The sequence below is a fragment of the Rhipicephalus sanguineus genome, chromosome 6 (genome assembly GCF_013339695.2).
Source record: "Rhipicephalus sanguineus isolate Rsan-2018 chromosome 6, BIME_Rsan_1.4, whole genome shotgun sequence".
Lineage (NCBI taxonomy): Eukaryota > Metazoa > Arthropoda > Arachnida > Ixodida > Ixodidae > Rhipicephalus > Rhipicephalus sanguineus.
The window spans coordinates 145,827,822-145,851,867 of NC_051181.1; the positions used below are offsets into that span (position 1 = coordinate 145,827,822).

Below are 24,046 nucleotides of genomic sequence, written 5' to 3' on the forward strand. Positions count from 1 at the left end.
GAAGGGAAGGATATCGTTGTTTGCGAACGAACAGCTGATTTAGGCTGCGAAGCAAAGAAGAAACGTAAACACAGACGCGTACGCTGACAGCTAGACTGGCGAGGCGTAAACGCTAATAGGGTTGTCTCAATTACTTTCGCGCTCGTAGCGATCACGTGTCCCGTCGCCGCAAACCCTCGCCTTCTTCGTTGATCCGCACGTCGCGAGCGGAAAGAAAGAAGCACAGAAACCTGTCCGAAAGCCAACGAAGCAGCGGCACGCGAAGGCCTTTCGGAAAAAAAGAGGCAGCCAAAGCGTTCCTGCCCCGCGCGACGGCCTGCATACGTTATTCGGAATCCGTCGTCGGCTGCGCTTGCTTCGTGCAGTTTCTCTTTTTTCGATCGTCGCTGCTAGCCGGACTCGATCTCAGCGGGTGGTCGTATCTCCACGGATTTCTCTCGTCGCGTGCCGTTGTTGAGTTCGCGGTGAAAACGCCGCAGTGTTAAATCAACCGGGTCGGGCGCAGTCGGTGAGGAAACGATACACAAAAAAGAAGCTACAAATTAGCCGAGATAGCCGTTATCGGCGAGAGGCTATCGCGGAAGTTAACTGGGCGACAATGGATTCCGTATCGGTGTGTTGGAGTATTTGGAGATGCCAGGTTAAATAGCGGGCGCTGTCAGGCATACATCGCGGCTGGTGATCTGGTGACGACGGGGAAAACGACAGCTCGGCAAGCGGCCCATTCAAGAAGTGACAGAAGACCAGTCAACCGGGTGGCGCCAACATGCGGAACAAGTGGGAACTTCAGGTGAGTGAAATGTGATGATTCTTAGACGATACGCCGGAGACATTTCGCCAAGATAGTAATATTTCGTCTATTTTAACAGTTCCTGTCATGATGCCAGATGCTCACGATGCGACGCGTCGCGCTTTTATCCGCTTTTACAACGGGTTTATCATTCAACTGCTTTTTACAGCAGTTTAATGAAGCAAATCGTGGTATCGACAGCGGTGTATCAGTACGTCACTACGCAACATGTAGAAAAAAGGAAAAGCCACTTTTCACGCACAGTTTTTAATATTCGAGAGTTTTAGAATTGGGTACCCAGGTCTTGAGTTTCTTGGGTACGCGCGCTATATTTAGAAAAGGTTACTCGCTAGAGCACAGCACGGGCTCGGGCCTACCCGAAAACCCGAGCCCGGCCCGGCCCGTGGGCCGGGCCGGGCCGGGTAAAGTAGTTCTCACGGCGGGCCCGGGCCGGGCTCGGGCCTGAAGCTCCGGGCTTAGGGCCGGGCCCGGGTTTGAGGTGGCGGGCTCGGGTCGGGCCGGGCTTGGACTTTCCTGGGTTCATAAATGGACGCTATAGTGAAGTACTGAATCGGTTCAGACTGATAAAGTGAACTCTAAGAACTCGAATGTCATTCATTTCACCATCATAAGTTTATTATCAGACAAGAAAATCAAGGTCAAAATTCCATTTTTTAAATTTCGCGTTGAAATCTCCGAGCCTGACGTCACGGATTTCAAACTGTATTTGTCGTATTTGGGGACATTGGCTCAATAAAATTTCCTTAAACTTGGTATGTTAAGTCTATGGCCCCCTCAAAGGTCAGTGTACTTCATTTCTGTGATTAGGAACTACGCAGGCCCCATTAGACGCCGTCAGAATCTAAGGTGTCACGGTGTCTGCTGCGCGAATTTAAAGGGACCGTCGCCACCCGCATTTAACTTTTTGCACATTTTCTCACTTACCAAGAGTCTTGTCCCGGCGAGCGTGGTGTTTTAGGAATCGCAAAAGAGTAATTTACTGATAAGAGAGAAATTGTTTTTCTTTCTAGTGTCTCGTCAAGTTTGTTCCACATACGTTGCGCATACATACAGATGTTTCACATTTTGTCCCGAAAAAAAACGCTTTTTTATGTGGGGCAAGCTTTATGGAGAAATTTTATTAGAGTCAGGGGCGTAGCCAGAAATTTTTTTCGGGGGGGGGGGGGCGTGGTCCGACCATACTTTATGTACGTTCGTGTGTGCGTTTGTATGTGTGCGTGTATTATACACATGCAAAATTGAAAAAATCTCGGGGGGCGTTTGAACCCCCCCATCCTCCCCCCTTCTGGCTACGCCCCTGTTTAGAGACAAGTACTGAACTTCTTTCGCTCCTTGCATATGGGGCTACTTGATTTATCTGGAATGGCCGAACTAAAGGTAGATATACCAGACGCCTATATAGTTAACATGTCGTTATGCAGTGCTTTATTTATATTCATCACCATCTTATATCCCAAATGTTATCCTGTAATGGCAGTAATAAATGTATTATAAAAAATATATACTTGTAACTTATCGCAAGAGCGATCACAGAGCTCCAAAGCGGGGAAGCGTTTTTTGAAATTTCCAGGCTTCCACTAAAACGAAAGGAGTGCACGGAGTCTCGTTACATAAAATTCCTATACAGACACATTCTTTTTCCGTGGCTTCGTAACGGCCCCCAGTGGTCATGTGGCGCGAGATGGACGCGCGCAGCCAGCTTGGTGTGCCCAATTTTTTAACATTTTAACTTTCGCCTTTTTTCCGTTATATCAGGGGTCGAAACCCACCTCCACTAGCAGGCCGCATTCACAAAAATTTACTCCCGCAAGAGCCAGCACAGTAACGCAGATAAAAGTGCGCGTGGAGGGAGGGGGGGAGGGGGGGGATAGGTCTTACCAAATGTCAGCTAACGTTGCCATTTAAAAGAACAGCTTTCCCATATATCACATGTGTGTTGTTTCTGAAGGGTATTTCGCGGCAGGATTCCAACAACATATCGATACCTATCTTCAACATGACTGATATCTGGACGCCGATTTTGAAATATAGAATTTTGTTTCACGGTTAGGTATCAACACATGGTGGCCGCAGGGGATGCCTCACGACAAAAAAGCTTTAGACCTGTCATGCCTGTGTAGCTTAAGAACATAGTTATAAAGAAAATGAAAATGAAAAAAAAAAATGGGACGAAGACAGTCCTGTGCGGCCCGCGGGCCTTTAGGGAGAGGCGTACAGGCCGCGCGTTTGGGTCCCCTGCGCTATACAGGTATAGTGTGAGAGCTACATGACACTGCCGCAACACCGTTGGAATGTGCAGGAATAGCATAGGTTCAAACAGCATAAGGCGTCAGGCCAAATATATTCATTTGACGAAATATCAGGCTTGAAAAAAGGCAATTACGAATTCCGTGCCGGGTGATGTCCCTTTACCTCGAACCATAGGCATCCAGTGAGTAAGCGCCGGGAAGCTTATTCGCGCCTTTATTACCAAACTGTAACGAACACCAAAAGCAGATCGAAATCGCTTCGTCCACCTCCTGCCAGTCCTACCCGCGTAGCGCAGTGGTCACCTTCTACCAGTACAACATCGTTAGGAAGGCACAGAGCATTATTATACGAAAAAAAAAAAGAGCGTGGTGCAAGCCGTGCATAACATACACTGCTGAAAACTGCAAGCAGAAGCCCTCAAAGAGGAGTTTTATAGGTGATACTGAAAATAGTGCCACGACGTTCGGGAACAATAGAAATGAAGGGATAAGCTGCACAGCTACGTTCATTCTGTAGAGGTCCACAAAGACATCCTAAATTTGCTCCAGTGGTGGATGTTAAGAACAACGACTGCCGACACCTTCACAATTCGTAAGGCAGATGTGCACCCCTGCGGCTAGCGTATGCAGTGCGAGAAACTTTAGCGCGGCAGGATATGTGATGCAACGGTGGATGGCGTGCTTAAAGCCGGAATCTCTAGATACTTGAAAAGAATGCTACAACAAATACTTTTTTCGTCCTTTCGGCTGCCTATACGTATTTCTAAAAGTACACGTGGTGCGCACGGTTCGTTATAATTTTTATCTAGGTTAGTGTATTTACAACAAGGTAATAAACTTGGCTTTCTTCCACTATCTTGCTGCGGCAAGGTGTTAAAATGTTGAAGACGCGTGTTACATATCCAGAAGCCGGTTGCACGATTGTCTTTGTCGTTAGAGCATGTTTTAAGTTTCAGTAAAGAGCGCAGTAAAAACAAATTGAAGAGAACGTTTTGTTCTCTGTCTCCTCTGTTTTTATTGTACTTCCTATCGAAGCTGAACCCATGCTGCAAATCACTTTCCTTGCTGCAATATCTGCTACAAAACGCTCTTGATGATCCCCATTGCATTAGCAAAAAAAAAAGTTATAGTATACCATAACTATAGTACTAGACCAGTGATAGTAGACCAAACGTTCATTGTGACCAGTATGTCCATTCAACTGTTTCCACCGTGAACCCCTTTTTACACGAAATTACCGTTGGTTAAAGTAGAATTGTTAGCGAAATATTCGCCAACAAAGCGTAGATATTTGCTACTTAAAACAGTTTGCTGTAGATTCTGTGTTCTGGACCTATATTATTGGCTCGGGCCTCTGTCGGGCCTGATATGCCGTCGGGCCGGGCCGGGCCGGGTAGGCGAAACTTTTTGTCGGGTTCGGGCCGGGCCCGGGTCGCGTATTGAATCACCGGGCCGGGCTCGGGCGGGTAAACTCGAACGAATTCAGGGCCCGGGCCGGGCCCGGGCCGAAAATCACGGCCCGTGCAGTGCTCTATTACTCGCGTGCTCGGGATGTTCGCGTTTGAGGCATGCGCATTGAAGACAACACAATGCGAGTGGGTACAGAAACCTTTGGATACCCTGTTCTAAACTCTCTATTACTAAAATTCTCATAAAAAGAAAAGAGAATGCTCTTGTTTTCATTCATACGTAAAGGCGGAAATGACAAGCTTGACCAACGCAATGCAGCAAGAGTTTCTACATGATGCCACCACGCAGCAAACGGTTCACTTTTCAAGCTAAAGTAAATACAGTAAGAGAAAATTAGGATATAGGAACATTATTCTGGGCTAGGAGACCACTTAAATTTTTCTCCACAGTCCGTGGAATTTCGGGTGGGGTAGAAGATCGCGCGAAACTCGTTTTGTGTGCACATTAGTCGTACACATAACGTTTAAAACGTCCTTCATCTTATCCAGAAACATGGGGTCAGATGAGATCAATATACTGTTGAAAGGATGAAGTGTTGCTCGATTGTGTTATACTGGTTTCTCCGGAACAAAGAATTCAAACATTGTGAGCCAGCCGTGAAAGTGTCTGATTATTGCAACGATGACGCACGGAATGAGCGAAGTAATTATGCATTGATAGGACTAAAATATACTTACGATACCTTGCTAACGACACAAATGTGCAACAAATGGCCGCTGCAGTTGTACGTGTTACATATGAAGCGTAGTTACATTTTACTGTGGTTAGCGTTCCCAATACGATAAGGTTTTCCTTCTCTTTCTTACTCTCTCTCTCTTTGCTTTTTGTGGATAGGCCGCTGCGGTGGCGTAGTGGTTACGGTGCTCGGCTACTGACCCTATATACAGACTCAGGTTCGATCACGGGCGCGGCGGTCGCATTTCGATGTAGGCGAAATGTTGGAGGCCCATGTATTGTGCGATGTCAGCGCACGGCTAAAGAAACCCGGGTTGTCGAAATTATACGGAGCCCTCATAATCATATCGTGGTTTTGGCCCACAAAACACCAGATATTGCATTATCTTCTAACGTAGTTCGTCAACGCGGCCTGCCAATTCATCGTCAGCAAGTTCACTTACACATGCCGGTATTACCAGGAACCCACTGTAATGGAACTTGTCAGCTCAGCGCATGTCCAAGATTACTTCACTGCGCGCACTTATTGCCCAAATGTTGCGAAAGAGCTCAAGTGCAGACCGTGAATATACGCAATCCACCCCTTTATCTCGAGGTTGATTTGGACGTAATAAACCTTGCCCTTCTAAAATCTCAGTCATATAGTTCCGTCTTCGCATATTTACGACAACGGGAAGGATCCTGCGACATATCGCGAAGTTCGGCTAACCAAGCATGTAGATCCGGCCGCAAACGCGTGCTACACAAATAGCGAGTGCAAAGCCATTCATTGTCAACGCCCTGTAGCTGTCTTATCTTCGTCAATGTCCGTCCTCTTTTGTGTCACGGGGGTTATCTTCCGTGCCCACCTGTAGCGAGCGCAGTTTCTATGCCTACATTAGTATTCGTATCAGAAGCTAAGTTCTGGGCTTTCATTATCTGGCGCAATGATAGCTGACCGCGCGCATATCGCGCCCGGAAGGGCATGTGCTGAGCGAAGTCAGGTGATCCCCTCACCATACATCTCGTGACTCAACTGTTCGCGCGGCCTGCGTAAGCAAGCTCCGTTCTGTTATGAATTATATTTTATCAGAAGTATGTAATAAACGATGTAGCGCGAAGGCAAGATAGCAGCAGATCTTTAAGTGTAACCGACTGGATCTCCTAGAGAACGCGAGCGCGGGAATGGGAAGCATAAAGTTAGGTGGGCAGATGAGATTAAAAAGTTTGCGGATATAACGTGACCGCAGCAAGCACAGGACCGGGTTGATTGGCGAAACATGGCACAGACCTTCGTCATGCAGTGAGCATAGTCAGACTGATTTTGATGATGATGAATGAGCAAGCATGAACTTACTTTTCTCGCGTATTTTAAGAGCAGCGTAAATTGATGCACGTACACAGATAACGAATGTAGAAACCAGGACCCGTACCGTCTATCGTTGTTTACGTAAAGCTGTCAAATTGCGCTCCACCTATCGGTACAAATCGGACTAACTATTCCCATAGGCGTGCGCACAGGGGGGGCAGGGGGGGGCCGCCCCCCCTAATCACCTAAGAGGGGGGGGGGGGCGCAAAATCTGCCCCGTACATTGACCCTTCTAGTCACCTAAGAGGGGGGGGGGGCGCAAAATCTGCCCCATACATTGTCTTAGTAGGGTGGGGGGGGGGCGCTGCGATGAACCTTCGCCCCCCCCCCTGATGGCGAACCCTGCGCATGCCTATGACTATTCCATCATACGGCATTCCGCTTAGAGCACTGGTCAAAAAGCCAATGCATGGGCTTGACAAAGACCTGCTTTAAAAGCAATGTTTCACTGACTAGCAAAACAAGATTATCAATTCAACGCTTTATCCCAAGCAGCTTGTCCATTCCTATTCGTTTTCTCCGCATATTTTTCGTACTGCAATGTTAATTTTGTTGCGCTGTATTTTTATTGGCTATTCACTTGCACTGCAGCCCTGTTCCTTGCAAGCTTACTTGTGATTTCATTGTAACCCCCCTTACTCAATCAATGCCTTTGGGCCTGTAAGGTATTTTTTAAATAAATAAATATTTCTCCTACGCCGGTAGACGCATGTATTTTGATGAGTTCGAAGAAAAGCTTTTCCAACATTTCTACGCTCTTCAACTTTTGTCGTGATGTTGATAGACTGTTACATTTTCTGGATGCTTCTGAAGCAAACGTTAGATTTTGCACTGCTAATACAGATCGACGTAACAACTCAGGAGATAGAAGCGAGAACAAATTCAGTCGTTCCTTCGAGCACATTGCCAGCGAATTGTTGGCGACGACACTGTTTCTATCATCTGTCTCTTTTGTTAAGTGACAATATTCATCTTCGAGGACTCTATTCACACGCCTAAAATTACCCGACCCCAGACAGTAAAAGATCGATCGGAGTTTGTTTCCTTTCTTTAGTTTTTACCGCTGATGGCTGCGAGTACTTTTTTTTTCGGCTCTCCATGTCTCAGTGATTGGACGATATGAATTCCTTGTATCTATACATACCAGACGAGTGCACACGGCACGCACCTTCACGAGCCAGAGTAATAATAGCCCTCCTGTACCCGCCGACGCATATTTCTTCGAAGTTATCAGTACTTAGACAATGCTAGTTTTCGTAACACCAATGCATTCCAAGTCACAGGGCTCAGTAGTATAATTCACCCACAGTCGAAGGTCTCTCGAAGTGGCCCCGAGAGCCTCTCACTGGGCTATCTCCACGAATCCCGATTGCACCCCCCCCCCCCACCCCACACACACACATTTGCGCCGCTTTATCTCATATACAGAGTGCCCATTCAGAAACAGATGTACCAGTAATAAGATGCACCATTCATCAGTAGGCGCGTTAGCTTGCGTAATTGCAGGGTGCAAGCGGACGGACCCTTACTGAGACCGAGACAGCTCGTGAGGCGGGTTTTACCCGCGCGGCCGTCAAGCATCGACCTGAGTACTGTGCAGCATGACGGGAGGTTACAACTTGTGTCATCCTGCGGAGATTGCGAGCGCACGTGCAAACACGGCTATCCTGCTGCGCACACGTCCGGCTGCTCGTTTTCTCAATGAAATGTTGAGCAAGTTGGAAACTGTGTGTGTTTTTTTCTTTTACTTTTCTACATTTCCAGTGTAGGGTGGCAGACCGGATGCTCGTCTGGTTTACCGTCTTTTGACGTATTATTTGAACTGTGCATACTGTTAGAACACCGGAATGGACACCAAGCGATGGGAAGCGCGGCGGTGTACGACAAAGAGTTACGTGGAGCGGCGAAATTAAGAAATTTTCAGGCATGAAATGGAATCAGGTCGCACAGGACTGATTGGGTTGGTTATCACTGGGAGAGGCCTTCGACCTGTAGTGGACGTAAGACTGGCTGATGATTGATGACGACGACTGGGAATCGTCTGAGCTTTTTTTTTTTTTCTTCAATTGAATCTATAAGCGTGGGCAAACCGCTGAGTCGGTGGGAGTTCATTTTTACAACACTGCACTGTCGTTTTATACCTCAACAAATAGTACACCCGTAGCTGCGAATCCCTTTACTAACGTAATCCGCCACTTATGCAAAATATCAAATAGCTGCGATTGTTTCACGGGTAGTATGGCGGAACAACAGCTCCAACAAAGGTGGACTGCACTGTTTTCTAACAGCTGTTGAGGCCGACCTGATCAAGTCTCTGCTCCCAAAGTGCTAAAACGGCAGCTCTAATAAGGACTGAGCGACGTCACGTTAGTGTTCTCACGTTAGCACTGATTTAAGTGCAACTTTCATTACCAATGCGAAATTACGCTTACAGGCATTGCGATTAATTATTTTTACAATACCTTCGCTTCAAACGAGACGAAGTTGACTTGGCCGCGTCAGAAAGTCACAAACGCGTTCGCAGAAGAGCGCAGATACAAGGCAGAAGAATGTAACGCATTGTGACTCTATCGTCAGCGCTGCCGGGATTTGAGGATACGGAGACTTGCGCTCGCCGTGAGCAAGTCAAGGTCGCACGTGCGCGTACGATACGTGAAGGAGTGGCAGCGTTGTCCGGTCAGCAACATCCGGAAAACCCGTTTGCCTTTATGTGACGCGGCCAACTACTGAGGCGCGCGGGAAGTTGAGAGGAAATAAATGCCGCGGAGAGAGGTGAAAATACCCGCACGCGACGAAGAGCAAGCGTGTACACATCCTTGACGCGTCGCTTCGTTGGCTGAAAAACAAAACAAAAAAAAACAACAACAAAAAACACTGGATTTTGTTTGCGCGAGGCCTTGCTGGTGGGCTCGATGTCTTATTTTACTTTTCCTGTTTCTAGTGTGATAAATCTTGATACGTAACGCTGTTTTTTAAGCACACGTTAGTGCAGGCATTCGCGCATGCCTACGCCCTTTCACATCAACCGAATAATTCATAATGTTACTGCATTTTTAAGGCGAAAGCCTTAGACGCCTCATCGAACGCGAAAAGTGACCATCGGCGTCAGCACCAGGGATTCAAAAAATTTTTATGTGTAACGTCACTCTATGACGTCATCACAACGTCACAAGTCGCCGAAATTTGTGGCGTCGTTGTGACGTCATCATGACGTAACAACCTGACGTCACACGATAGCGCCATAACATGACATCGCCGCTTGGTCAAAGGTGGGCCGATCACGGAGGCAGTGCAAAACCGCGTTGGGTGCCGAAAGCTTTCGAAAGGGGGCGATCAGTACTATTGACTGAGAACAAAAAGAAGGCTATCGCCTTCGAGTCCCTTTAGGCAACGGCATAATGGACCGTGTGAGCAAAACAGTTGGCTCTATTGACCTGGTATTGGCCCAACGGAAATCGAAACCAGGACCAACGCCCTTTGGTAGCGTTTTCTGCATACAATCTAAGCTGACCGGGAAGCTAGTGGTTTGCAGCAACTTGCACTATTTAGTCAGCAACTTGCAGCTTATAGAGACAACTGAATAAGGCAGTTCTGCGAAAATCCGCAGGCTGAAGGAAGAAACCCAAAGTTGCACCTTCGGTATTCTTAGTAGCTTGGGGCTCTATACTGTCAGGGCAATGGGAATTTTAGCTTTCATATTTCGACTTTACACTTATTACTACTTCTCTTAGGCCACTTTGCAGTTATGTTAATTCTATCATTATCACTGAGCTATCACACTGAAACGCACTGATTACATAATTTCTTGACACTCTTTGGCCAAACTTGGTCGTTACGCCACTAAGGACTATACGACCTCAGCATTAATCTCCCCAAATTTATGAGAAATAACCATATTTACGAATTCATTTATTTCCTCAGTGCATTCGTAAGTAAATGTTCTTTTTCTCCGAGTTTACCTCGCTTTTTTTTGCTAGTTTATATATAGGAAAGGCGTTTAATCACTCACACAGATAGAGCTTAACGTAAGTATATGTGTGGGCTTTAATATTAAGTATCAGACATTTGACAGACAAAGACAGTAAGCAGTGCGTTGCAGTGATCTTCACATATTCACGCCCAGTGCGTCGGACATGTACATTTTAACGCTGACGTCCCTCAAGTGTCCCAATAGGATTCTCGATGACGCATGCTTTTGATCATCTACGGTTTTCGTGGCTGTTCCCTATTCCGCCACGGTGGTCTAGTGGTTACGGTGCTCGACTGCTGAGCCGAAGGTCGCGGGATCGAAACCCGGCAGCGGAGGCCGCATTTCGGTGGAGGCGAAATGTTAGAGGCCCGCGTACATATAGATTTAAGTGCCCGTTAAAGAATACCAGATGGTCAAAATTTCCGGAGCATCCCCCCCCCCCCCCCACCCACCCTTCTACGACGTCCTGACGTCCTTCATGGTCATATCGTGGTTTTGGGGCATAAAACCCTAGTAATTAAAATAAAATTTCGTGGCGGTTCGCCGAAGATCAATAGAAGCCGCACATTTTTTGAAGCGACGTAAGCGGGTACTTGAAATCACACTGCGTTGACGCAGAAACCTTTCTGAAAGTGATAACGTATCGCACGGGGAATCCCACGAAGATAGTATTTGTGTACGCGACGTCAAATCACTTTCCCCTTCGTTTCATATCGCTAACACAATGGATGGCCACCCGACCGGCTACACGCGCTTAGACTTGAGCCGCTGTTTTTCGCAGAGCCTACGATAACGATAGAAGCGTTTGCATAACGCTTACGACATGCCTTGGTATTTTGGGCACAGTTAGTGTAATGCATGAGCACTGGCGTAGGTTAGGCTGTTACTTGGGAGTGCACAGCTTTGCGTTTCTCTCGTCAAATGACGACGCTTTGAACGAGTGCATATCGAGTTATGTTATGTGCTCGCTGATGCCATCTTTGCGCGGGATTCCGCATATGCTGTGTCCGGGTGTATGTTAACTATTTCAGCTACCACAAGGGTTAAATCATGATCTTTGGCGTTCGCCTAAGACGACTCGAAGGCGAAAGCCATGTTCTTTTTCTTTTTTTCTCAGTTGAACTATTCATCCTCTGAAATCTTTCTGCACCTCACCTGGTTTTGCACTGCCTCCGTGATCGCCACACCTTTGACCAAGCGACGATATGATGACGTAACGCTCATTTATTCATACTGCAGGTCAATATGGTGGCCCATGCAGGAGGGGCAATGCAATGAAAAACTAAGGACAAGATAAAGAGAATGCAAGAAAAACATATAGACATGTTGCAGAAAAAGAAATGCTTGCTTAGACCTATGGAAGGAATGACACTTTCATGAAAACTCTGTGCAAATAGCAGTAACAGTAGGGCGTTAAAAGGTGACAGTAAATTCTTGTCTTTACACACTAAATACACTGAAGAAACGAAAGCACATATGAAATTACGCTTTGATAAAAAAAAAAAAAACGCTCTCCAAAAAACACTCTCCAACCAATTTGTGACGCAACTAGGACGTCATAAATGTTGGCGCTATGTGACGTCATGATGACGTCTTCAAGTGGTGTTGACGCCGACGGTCAATCTTCGTGCTTGTTGAGGCATCTAAGGCTTTCGCCTTGATAAATAATAATAAAAGCGATATTGCATTCGCTCGAGAAATAAGAGCGTTCCGGCGGCCAGATGAGCTCACACCCTGCTGTTTGGATCTTTTTGAAACGCAGGAGCTTCCACCTCCGTACCAGGAAAAGGCAAGCGAGAACGGAGTCGCTCTCGGATTGCGTTCAACGGTAAGAGAAACCTCGGATTCGTCTAGCAACATGAAACTCCGTAAGCACTCTTGTCTGGACATCTAGGTACAACGTCCAGAAGCAAGAACAAAAAAGAAAATGTTCGTGTCGTATATATTACATTCCGTTGAAATCCGTGCAATATATATGTTTAGTTTTGCCCCGTTCGCGAGCAGAGGTATCTCTAAGATTTGTGAAGTATCCCGAAGGTTATTGGAACGTCAGTATTTGTAAGTGAATGAAACGTCTTCATGAAAATTGGGAAAACCTGGCGTAAGGCGTAATAGGAAAATGAAATCAACTGTTCATGACAATAATCAGTTTTAGAGTAGGGTACGGAAAGCTTTGCGTTAGCGTTTGCCGCCACTGCGCAGGCGTCATACGCTATCCTCTTGGGTTGCCCAAGTTAAGTGACGAATGTAACGTATCGTACTCAGCGAACGCTATCTACGCGTACCCTATTCTAAAACAGCCTAACAACAATAAAAAAAGAGAAGTGCGCACGTCGGCATAGGGGTAGAACCGGAGGAATGTTTACGAAAGCTTGTCCGTCACCCAGCTGTTATGACTGTCGGGTACTTCCTGTTTCAATGCCACCTTATTAAGCATGAAATTTATTAGGATACTCGGTACGTAAGATAGCGCGATGAACATTTATCATGTCGCGAGACAGCGGTAAGCACAAACGCTTAGAGAAATATTTTTACGATAATATTTCGCAAGTTACCGAGCTTGTGATGCCGTCGCATACCTCGTCTTTTTTTTTTTTTTTGCTTTTTTTTTCATGGTCGGTAGGCATTATACCAGCTGAGACCCTTTTTATTTGAATCTTGCGAAATGAGGCTGGGACATATGGTTTAATTGATGCGCAAGAAGAGCGGTTACGACGTAGTTACGGATAAAGAGGCGACGCGATCAAGAAATGAATGACATACACGCTTATGGAAGTTTTCCTGGGCCTTATAGAAACATCTGCTTTTTAGAGCGAACAGCTGGGCGGCATTTTCCAACTCGCAGGCTGCGGCACGGAGATTTCTCGCGCGAATGGAATCGCAGCTTGTTTCTTCTTCTTCTTCTTGTGCCGAGTGCTTCTTGCTCGCTTTCCGCATTTCTGAAGGAGTGCGTTCACCTCGACAGGCCGGCGCTGATGTGGAGGCCGCGCCCGACGCCGCACCCGACCGCAAACAATGGAACAAAGGCATGCAGTTTTTTCTCTCCTGCCTGTCCATTTCCATCGGCTTGGGCAACGTCTGGAGGTTCCCGACGCTGGCTTACCAAAACGGAGGAGGTAAACGTCGTACTTCTCTCTCTCTCTCTCTTTTTTTATTCACATGATATATAAGGAGAAGTTGGCGCACAAATTAGGCGCCGGCTACTCCTTAGCTCTTAGAGGTGTCGAACACAGAGCATACAGGGTCCAAAATTTCCAAACATAACAAATATGCAGCACATACAATACACAACTTGAACACCATGGCACTACAATATGAAGTCTCAAAAATGCGAACAATAATGTCCTCTTATATGAAGTTCTGAAGTCATACATCATGTAGATGATTTATGACGTAAGGTCATAACATGGCAGCAAAGACAACATAGTCAACAATTACATTATGTATATACACGGTGATATTAAGATAAAACTTAAAATACATAGCACAACTTTCAAGACAAACATAATCAACAGTCACCTAAATATGCACTTTGACGAAGCTTAAATGCGTTAGTAACGGCCAATAATGCCAATGTATACTAAAAAAAAAAGTTTGAATGTTTTTTGTCCGTCGCCCTCTTGCCCAGCTTTTATTGACAAAAATTTGACCCGTTTCAATCAATCAATCAATCAATCAATCAATCAATCAATCAATCAATCAATCAATCAATCAATCAATCAATCAATCAATCAATCAATCAATCAATCAATCAATGATATCACTCTGTGAAAGTGATTAGATACTTTCAGAACGTGGAGGTTTTCTGGAAGATCTCTGCAGCTTTTCCTCACCTTTTATTGTTGTATGGGAAATACAAAGGGACTGATTTTAATCATTTATTGATTCATAGTTGGACAGATAGATAACTGAGAGGCCACTTGGCCACAAGGCAAGTCAGTTCTATTCATTCATAATCATCATCATCAGCCTGTCATAAATTCACTGCAGGAGTCCTGCGCGAGCTGGTTCCGTTAATTTCGTCGCTCCACCGAACCCTTCGTCGTCCTCGGCCGCACTTCCCATCTCTTCGTATCCATTCCGATGCCGTGTCAGTTAAACCTTCACCTTGCTGATTTCGTACAAGAGGGAGCGGAACGAGCCCGTGCTTTCAGGCTGGTGTTTTGCCCTAACGAAGTTATGAAGGATGAAGGCGGAATTGGCGGATTCTGACAAATTCTCTGCAACGTTTCGATAACTTTCCTCGACGATATATCACTTCTAAGTCAAGAAGTTCGTGACAATGCGTGTCACAGGCACGAAACGCACCATTACACCAAAAGTGTGCTACTGGGTCGGAAATATGGACCTTTGGAAAGAGGTGTGTTTAGTATGGCGGTTAGTCGGAAGCGCAGTCTGACATCAATGCCGTATAGCTGAGAGCACGTACGGTACGCGGGGCCATTAATGAGTGAACACGGATCGTGCCGTTTGCTTGCATTAGTAAGCTTGTATGAGCACCGAAAGGGTGCGTGCACGGCTTCATGCCTTGTAAATTGTTCGCGTTTCCTTCTCCCATTCGCACAAGCGTGTAACGCACGTGAGCTCAAGCGGAACATCCAGGCCAGGCTCGTGCTGACTGCAAAGGATGCCGCGAGCTTAGCGAGTGCACGCTAATTAGAACAACGCCTCCTCCATTTTTGAGGCGTTGACTAGAATAATTGCGACAGTTAATGTATTACACCAGGGCTGTGATGGTCGAGGTCTGCCGTCTGTCGCAGATAGAAAATTATCATCATCATGAACCGGCACGTGCTCAATCACTGCCCAAGCATTCTGTATTCAGACTGTTAACAAGAAAGGCTGAAACGTACATGCCCACTATAGTGAACTAGAACCAGCTTATATGTTCTAGTTCACTATAATGCCCACCAACTCTGCTGCGATCCAGCCTTGCGCGACTTACTGCAAGCTGCGCTAATCTTTATTTATTTATTTTTTTTGTCGTGCACCCGTTCCTTTTATTTCTCTGCGTTTTCGCCTTTGACTGATATCTTCTGATTTTTCAGTTATTTATAACTAGCTGTAGTAGCTTAGCTCGAGGACGCGGGTTCGATTCCAAGCCACGGCAGCGGCATTTCAATGGGGCTGGACTGCTCGAACACACGTGCACGTAAAAGAACCCTACGGGGTCAATATTAATCCGAAGTCCCCCAGTGCGGCGTGTCTCATATCCATATCGTGGTTTTGACACGCAAACCCCAGTAATTATTATTATTTTTTTATTTATATAGTAGAAGTTCATACATTTACACCACATACGCACAGGGAAAAAAACAGCAAAAGAAACAAGAAAAAAACAAAGGTAGACAGGTAAGTACGCTGATTTTCAGATATATCCCCTTAGTTGAAAGTCAGCACTCTTATATTTTCTTGCTTTTTCGTGTGTATATGAGTTGCAACGTTATGACCAATGCAACACCGACTAGCCCGTCAGCAAATGTTACTATAGCTAAGGACATCACGCGATTTGCAAGGTTCCTTTGCGAGCCCGATTTGTCGGGCTTTCCATTTGCCAACTGAAGTCATTCTTTGAAGGTCCAGTCACGCCTGAAAAACAACCACCGTTTTTATGGATCTTCTTTCCGTTTCTCACCAGCTCCGAAATTTATATTAAAGCCTCCTCCGCTTAAAAAAAAAAAAGAGTCATTTGACTCTTTTTTGAGAGTTCTGGCTTACCACGTAATGACTCTCTTTGACGAGACACGTCAACTCATTATACTCTCCTCTGGGAGTCGTGTGATCCACAAGGGAGTTAACGTGTCCCTTGAAAGAGAGTCACATACGCGGCATGTCAGGACTCACCGAAAGGAGTCACACATACTCTTTTTTGTCTTAGAGTGTAGTGAACTGATTGGGCAATAGATGTTTTGACTAACCCTGTCCAACTTTGCTTTCTGAATGTTTTCATTACGTCTTTTTCTTTATCCGCTCGGATCGCTATACGGCACGATTTCATGATGAAATCAGATATAGGTGCGGAGGCTTGCTTCATGTAGATACTGCAAAAGCGTCTCATAATATGTATTGTCTGACTGAGGGTTTCTTGAATTCCAGGCGCCTTCTTGATCCCTTACTTCATCGTCCTGTTCCTAATCGGCAAGCCCGTTTATTTCATGGAGCTCGCCATCGGCCAATTCGTGGGTAAAAGCCACGTCAAGGTCTGGAAATGCGTGCCTGGACTCAAAGGTGAGTCAAGCACAATGTTTATTTTGTTTCCCCATTTTTTCTCGCTCTAACAAAGGAGTTGTTCTAAACCACAGAGATGCACGCTACTTTTACAACGCTTCTTTAAACATGTAAATTTAGCAGCCAATAATCAAATCGTGGTAAAATAACCGTTTGATCACAGGTGCTTTTCTAACGGACAAATTTATTTGGCAGTGAAGGGAGACCTAATTATAAATAAAGGGACGGAGCTATACTGCGATTGTATGGCAGCGTCAAGTTGACCGGCTGAGTTTAACAGTATTTTTTTGTGTTGTGTTGTGCCGATACGCCGGAACGGGAAAGCGAGAAAACAAACTAGATCTAGCATTGAGAGCTATATGTTATGCCATATTAATGCAAGTGATGTAGTAAATGGGATGTGAAGTACTTTTTCTTTTTCGCTTCTCAACTGATATGAGCGCGAGTAATGCTGGGGAAGAGTGTCAGCACGTACGCTTCGCGTCTGGCCTTCTTTTAATTGCTACGTAAAGATTGCAGACACGTTTCTATACATGTATTGTCTCGCTTATTTCAGATATGACGCGTATTAGCTGAAATAGCAACCAACTCTTCTCGATAAAATTACGCATAATATCGTGCTCGAAACCATATCCTGAGCCCTCCTAAACCCTGACCACATCATTCGATGTTAAAGAAAGCTATTCGTTCACCTATGGAATTTCACAAACCTGAGTGACCAATTGGAGACCTGCTAGGCTTCATTCTACGTGCGTGAACTATCCATTTATTTACTATCCATTTATTCCGCCCCAATGCAGGGTAGCAAACCGGACGCTCGCCCGGTTGACCCTCATCCCTTCTTATTCTTGTGTCCTCGCTCTCTTACTCATTCTTGGGATTTTATCGCTTGCAGCCTAAGTCATGTGCCTTGATTTTGCGGGTTAAATAATGAGGTTTTTGCACGACTCTTGCCGGACATAGAGTGCTCAGTGTCAAGGAGCCTTAGAGGAGCTCCTGTTGCATAAGAAGGAAAAGGGTAGCATATTATTTACGTTTAACCTGATTTGTTGTGCACTCATCTTAGCTAAAGTTGTGCTCGTGGCGATGAAGCCTTTTCTCCTGTGCCCAGGCATCGGCGTTGCGCAGCTCTTCTCCACGTTCTACGTAACCGTGTCCTACAACTACATCATGGCCCTGTGCCTCTTCTATATGTTCGCTTCGTTCCGAAGTTATCTGCCTTGGTCTCGGTGCGACAGCGACTGGAGCGACGCCGCATGTGTAGACTCATTCAGTGTAAGTGACGCAAAATAATTTGTAGAGAGAAACTTGCGTTTGAAATGCCATCACTACCGCTATCTGGTAGTAACCTTTACTGCAGCACTAGTGTCATTTGTAATATTAGTTATTTATACACACCCTGCCAAAAAACTCCCTACAGCCTCCGAAGAAGGTAACGACACTCCCACCTACCCCCAACTCGTTTCTGAAAGACATCTTTATATATTTAAATACCCGCACCCCCGCACGATTTGGTTGTGGGATGGGAGTGTAATTTTTATTGGTAACCACAACTGCACTTTTTTTTTTGCCTTTCAGAACTCGGGAAACATGTCAAATATCACGAACGCATCATCAGCTCCGGAACAATATTTTCAGTATGTATAACAAGGTAACTTGAAGTGTTTCTTCCAAAGAAATGTTCAAGTTACGCTTTCATTTCTGAGAACGCTCATTACATTACCAGACTTTTGATCAATGCAAAGAGTCATTATCCTAGTGTACACGTTTACCAGCAAGGATATTGAAATCGTAACAGTGACAGAGTGGCGACGAATACCCAAACGTCAGTGTGTGACCGTGACAGACAGACGTATAGGTTCTCTTACAACACATAGATTATCTTGCAAGAAACATAGGTAATCTTACAACTGCCCCCCACCTTTTCGCAGAAACGGAGACGTATTGTAGGTGGAAGACACGACAGCAGCGTTTATTGCCAACTGAACAGCAATATTTAAAGCCTTTTCAATAAAATTTTTGTTCCTTCGCTTCATTTAGACACACACTGCTAGTACTTTTGTTCAAAACAAAGACAGGACAGGCAACACGTGTGTCGTGTTTTGGCTAACAACACGCCATGACAACTTAACACGTAAGGTGTCGCGTTGTCATAAGCTCGAGGGCGCGGATTGCATTCCAGGCCACGGTGTCTGAAATTCGATGGGGGCGAAATACAAAAGAAAACACGTATGCTTAGATTTAAGTGCACCTTAGAGAACCACGAGTGTCTGAAATTAACCCTGAGTCTCCTACTGCGGAGTTCCTCATAATCATATCGTGGTTTTGACACGTTTTTTTTTTCTTTTCTTTTTGCAGCCATACCTGTGTGTATGTAATGTGGATATTATCTATACATTGTGTAATCTCTTTTTGTTTCTCTTTTGTATTTGTCGATTATTGTATATTCGTCATTACACTTTGTCAATACTGTTGTTTTATTTATAAGCCTTACTGTGAAGCTGCTGCCAAGCATAAGGGTGCCGCGGCTCTGCCAAGCTGTTTCTGACAGCTTTTTCTGCGCCTCCACTGATCTGCATCTCTACGAGGCAGAAATAAAAAATTTGTTTTGATTTATAACCGCAGCATTTATTATTATAGTGTTATGGCTAACCGCATAATAACGGACTTTGTTCTGCACATTAGCGGCGACACATGACGTTTAACGAATCTACATATTGAAAGCAAAGGCCATAAAGGAAGCCCATTGCAGCTACGTACATTTGCGCTCGTCGCGAGGCAAAGTGGCTGTTAGGTTAACGTTGCAATTTCTATCGCAGGAATTACGTGCTCAGGGATTCTGGAGGCTTCACTTTGCCTTCAGCGCTAGACTGGCGAATGGCGCTGTGCTTTCTTCTAGCCTGGATTTGCGAGGCACTGTCCACGTTCAAAGGCATTCGTTCGGTTGGCAAGGTGAGGCACTAGCTTCTTCGCGCTTTACATAACCATTCTCTAGCGTATGAAATGACTGGACTAGGGGCCTCTTAATGTTTTTGTCATATATGGTGCAGTGCAATATCATCGATTCTGCATGGTACGTTTTTTCGGAGTAATAAGCTTTATTTGCTTTCCGTGTCCCATAGGAGCAATGTATCTTCTTACGGTTAATGTGGTCGCGTTCTCACTTGAAATTAGGCAATAGGATTGCAAATGTGGGCTTCTACAGGTATATACAACGCCTTGTAGTGCGTTGGAAGCGGTTAATGTGGCGTTGAGTGATGCTGCTTCAGTGTCACTGCGCGGCGCATGAATTTTTGTCATCGGGTTTGTCGCAGAGTACGCCTATTGCCACACTTTTTGGAGCTTGCGTTGGATAATACGATTTTCGGACGCTACGTTTTATTTTGTGGGTTGCAGGAAGATTGTATTAGCCAGATGTATACTCGTACATCCATAAATAGAATATCTAGACGAACTACGATCATGATTTCAGCTCAGTTCTGGCACGGAGATCAGGATGCTTTACTTGTGTCTGCACATTAAATCGAACGTCCATGACTGATGAAGATAAATATATATTTTAATATAGATTAGGCTTAATACTAAATCGATGTTCCTTTAAGAATAGAGCGTAGTTGCTCTGGGTCGTTCTTCAGCTATTTTTAAATGCTACATCGTTGACAACGTCATCTTGGTTGCTTGAATGACTTGCATATTGAAGCTGCAACAAGAATATTAGCTAGGGTTAGCTGCTTTATAGGACGGAGAATTCGGAAGCGCCTAGCGTTACATCATTCGATCGCAGTTCTGCATGGACTTGCCTCTCCAGAACAACGCAGCCCTCCCCTTCCATGGCAAGCCTGACTCCGGCCGCACTGCACGTCCACGTGATTACTTCTACGCCGAGCCCGGACATGAAAGCCTCGACTAAGAACAGCTCATTCGATCGCAGTTTTGAATGGACGCCTCATAAGCACTTCTAGGGAGAGCTTACAGCTGTCCCACAGTAGAGGACAAAGTACTCTAAATCATCAACTTTTTTTCTAAACACATATCTCTAAGCAAATGAAAAGCATGGAGTTCGAGAATATAAGCGAAATAATTTTGTAAATTATTAATATGTGGCGCAAAGATAAAAGAAACGTTGATTTCTTGATAAGTGTTACGTAGAATCGCACTTAATTGTGAACTAGAAAAATCAGTCCGCGAATGTTTCCCAGGTTTAAAAGCCTATACATTAGTCGCTATTGAGATCACATCACCCATGAAAGGCATCATACCGGTTATTTGACACGCGGATACCAGATAGTTTTCTTACGGCAGCCCACAATGTGTATACCCGTGGTTATAGTTCTGAATTTGTTTACATTTTCTTAGGTGGTGTACGTGACATCGACGATGCCATACGTGGTGATGATCTCGCTGCTAATCATCACGTGCCTACAGGACGGCGCGCTGAACGGTATCAAGGCGTTCTTCATTCCGCACTGGGAAAAGATTTGGGAGATCGAGGTATGGTGGCCATTGTGTTCTGAAGCCTGACCATCGATCTTGAAGAATGTCTTATCACAAATTGAATGCATGCTTTCACTTTGCAATAAAACGTTAATGCCACACTTTTCTTTTTATTGATATGATATATAAAGAGATGTTGGCGCACAATTATGGCGCCCGTTACTCCTTAGCCCTTGAGTGAAACTTGAACACATATCTTAAAGTAAAACATACAAAGGCAGTTCCTGGAAATTAGAACACTGGGGCACACATAAGCAAAAACACACTTATAGGCACATATCACAACAAAAAGATAAAGAAATGTTCCAAAGTCAGCGAATGAAGCCTCTGATAATGTCCGTCGTTAATATTTGGTCCGACCAGCACAAAAACAGCAGAGCACACGTCTGGTCTTTAAGAAGATGTATTCGCTCGTGTGTACATAACAGTCGATACGTCATTCACTTCAGCACACACATATGATGGGTGTCATATGAGACTGCGCATAATAAGTACGACATGTGTTATACAAATGAAAGTTCGTTATTTCTTAGTACTTGTCAGCAATGCCGCTGTCTTGTAAGAAACGTGTTAACGCTTTTAAAGCGTGCGTCTGTAAAACTCCAGTTGGCCACGGGCCCAGAAGTTTCCCAATGCCACACTTAAACGAGAGACAACTTCTCGGCATGGCTTGGTGCTCTTCCGATGCGAAAACCGGAGCATGAAAAGCCACATGGTCCGTGATGCATTTACCTATGACGTCTGGAAGGTGAAAGCCTTCTTCTTCTTCTTCTCATTTTTCATCTGAGGCTATTGTATTGATTCGAGATGGTGCAGTTAGCATTCTGTTAAAGTGGAACTCTAGTAGCTTTCTGCTGACGATGGTTTCTTCATCAAGGCGAACTCTCAGTGCTCGCATTGATGACAATACTTGCAATGAAGTCGTTACGCTGAAAGAAAAAAAAAAAGAAAGAAGTTAGTCGAAATGACTTAGAATTCACTTATTATCACCTTTGTTTTTTTCTTTGCGGGTGTGATAAAAAATTCTTGAACCGGCAATCCGACAAGTGGTCTTGTCTGCTTCAAGGCAGCAACTGCCTTGCAGAAGACAAGTCCGCTTGCCGAAACGTTGGCTCTAGCGACACCCCCTGTTCAAGCATTTTTCATCTCCTCGGGCCTCCATTTTCTTCTGAACTTCTCCCAAGTTTGAATTTTTTTTACAGGTGTGGTTCAAGGCGTGTGAGCAATCATTTTTTTCGCTGACGACGGCGTTCGGCCATCTCATCATGTACGCCAGCTACAACGACTTCAGGCACCAGGTGGGAAGGTGAGTCAAAGTCACGTAGCACAACTGCGCACAGTCAGGCCGCCGAAAACTGCTCATTCGACAACTTCGCTAAGGATTTATTGGCATGTTTGTTGCAGGCTCAGTAGGTAGAAAAGAAGGTAAAAAAGAATAGACTAATCAGCACAGCTTCTAATCTTATTTCTGACCGTTTCAGTGTTTGTCACGCTTGCCAAAGGTATACCAGCGTCATACTGGTGTCTACTAAAACTAAAACTAAAACAAAAACAAACTTTTTTTTTTAAATTGAGGTTGTTTCTGCCTGTTACTCCCTACGTATTGCCATGGTATTCGCTGCTGCATTTTGATCTAAACGTGCAAGATTACCTTAGCGCTCAATTGTTTTTACAGCATTTCACATTCGTCAGCCGTGCGCAATTTTTTCTTTTATCTTTTTTCCTTTCTTTTTTTTTTTGTTGTTGTACGGACACTCGAGGAACACTTGCTCCGTCGCTGTTGGCGTCGGCGCGGTAACGTATAGTGTCCTGATATTTACGGCGCATGCGCGGCTTATGCCTCCGGAAACGGGAAGTGCGTTTGGCTCCAGACAGAGGGTTGTGTACTCCTCCATATCGCTCCCAAAGCGACAAAATCAAGCGGGCTCTCAGTGCTCATAGAATGAACCGCGACATCGAAACTTTAGGCATCACAACCAGTATGAAGAATTGCTCGAGATAAATACGTCGTATCGCTGCGAATACGGCCACTAAAGGTGGCTCTGATGTAAGTGTAGGTGCGAATATAACGCCGATGTCACATGAATTGGCGTCAGTGGATACAAAGGTACTGGCATTACTTAGCCACAGATTCACGCGTTTCATTCAATGAGCACTGTACGTGCATACCTTGTCCCTAGCATGAGCTCTGTGCGCACACGTACTGGCACTCCTGATGCGCAGCTGTGTGTATGCGTTACCTTTGGGGACATTAAGCTAAACTTATGCGATCCTTTCTTCGTACGCTTAAAGAACCAACAGTTTTCCTTCGGCCTCATTTCATTACGTCGGCGTTCTGAAACGCCTTCAGTGCGGCGCTAAACTTTTCTATCGCTTTCAGTGCTCCGCCTTCGGGTGAAAACGTCAATCTTTCTCTCGTTAATCTTTGTACTGCCGCCCTACAGGGACGCCTTCTTCATCAGCATTGCTGACACCATGACGAGTATCTTGGCAGGCTGCGTTGTGTTCGCCACGTTGGGATCTCTTGCGTACGACCTCGGCACTGATGACATCTCGCAGGTGCTCAAAGGTGAATCGGGTGAGTACGTTACTCTGTTATAAGTATTCGCATCTATGTTCTGACCCCTGACCATTGCGCATGTATCGCGATTGTGGTTTATGGTATAGGTACACACGAGACATTTTGTTGTCACATTATTTCGCGTATTTCGATTGAAAAGCTTTCGCTTAGCTCCTCCCGCTTTGCCCAATCAGCTTCGAATGAGTTTATTGCGCTCCTGGCTTCAAGGCTATCGTCAAGG

General features: G+C 45.2%; 1 protein-coding gene across 1 annotated transcript in view; it reads left to right on the forward strand.

Annotated features, from left to right (window-relative positions):
- LOC119397622 (uncharacterized) overlaps positions 1-24,046 on the forward strand; it is a 65,659-nt gene that overhangs the window by 33,736 nt on the left and 7,877 nt on the right. Inside the window, 10 exon segments of the mRNA XM_049416622.1 lie at positions 740-790; positions 12,286-12,351; positions 13,489-13,639; positions 16,620-16,751; positions 17,863-18,026; positions 18,330-18,388; positions 19,571-19,703; positions 21,108-21,242; positions 22,448-22,551; positions 23,690-23,823. Coding sequence (XP_049272579.1) covers positions 740-790; positions 12,286-12,351; positions 13,489-13,639; positions 16,620-16,751; positions 17,863-18,026; positions 18,330-18,388; positions 19,571-19,703; positions 21,108-21,242; positions 22,448-22,551; positions 23,690-23,823 — 1,129 coding nt within the window.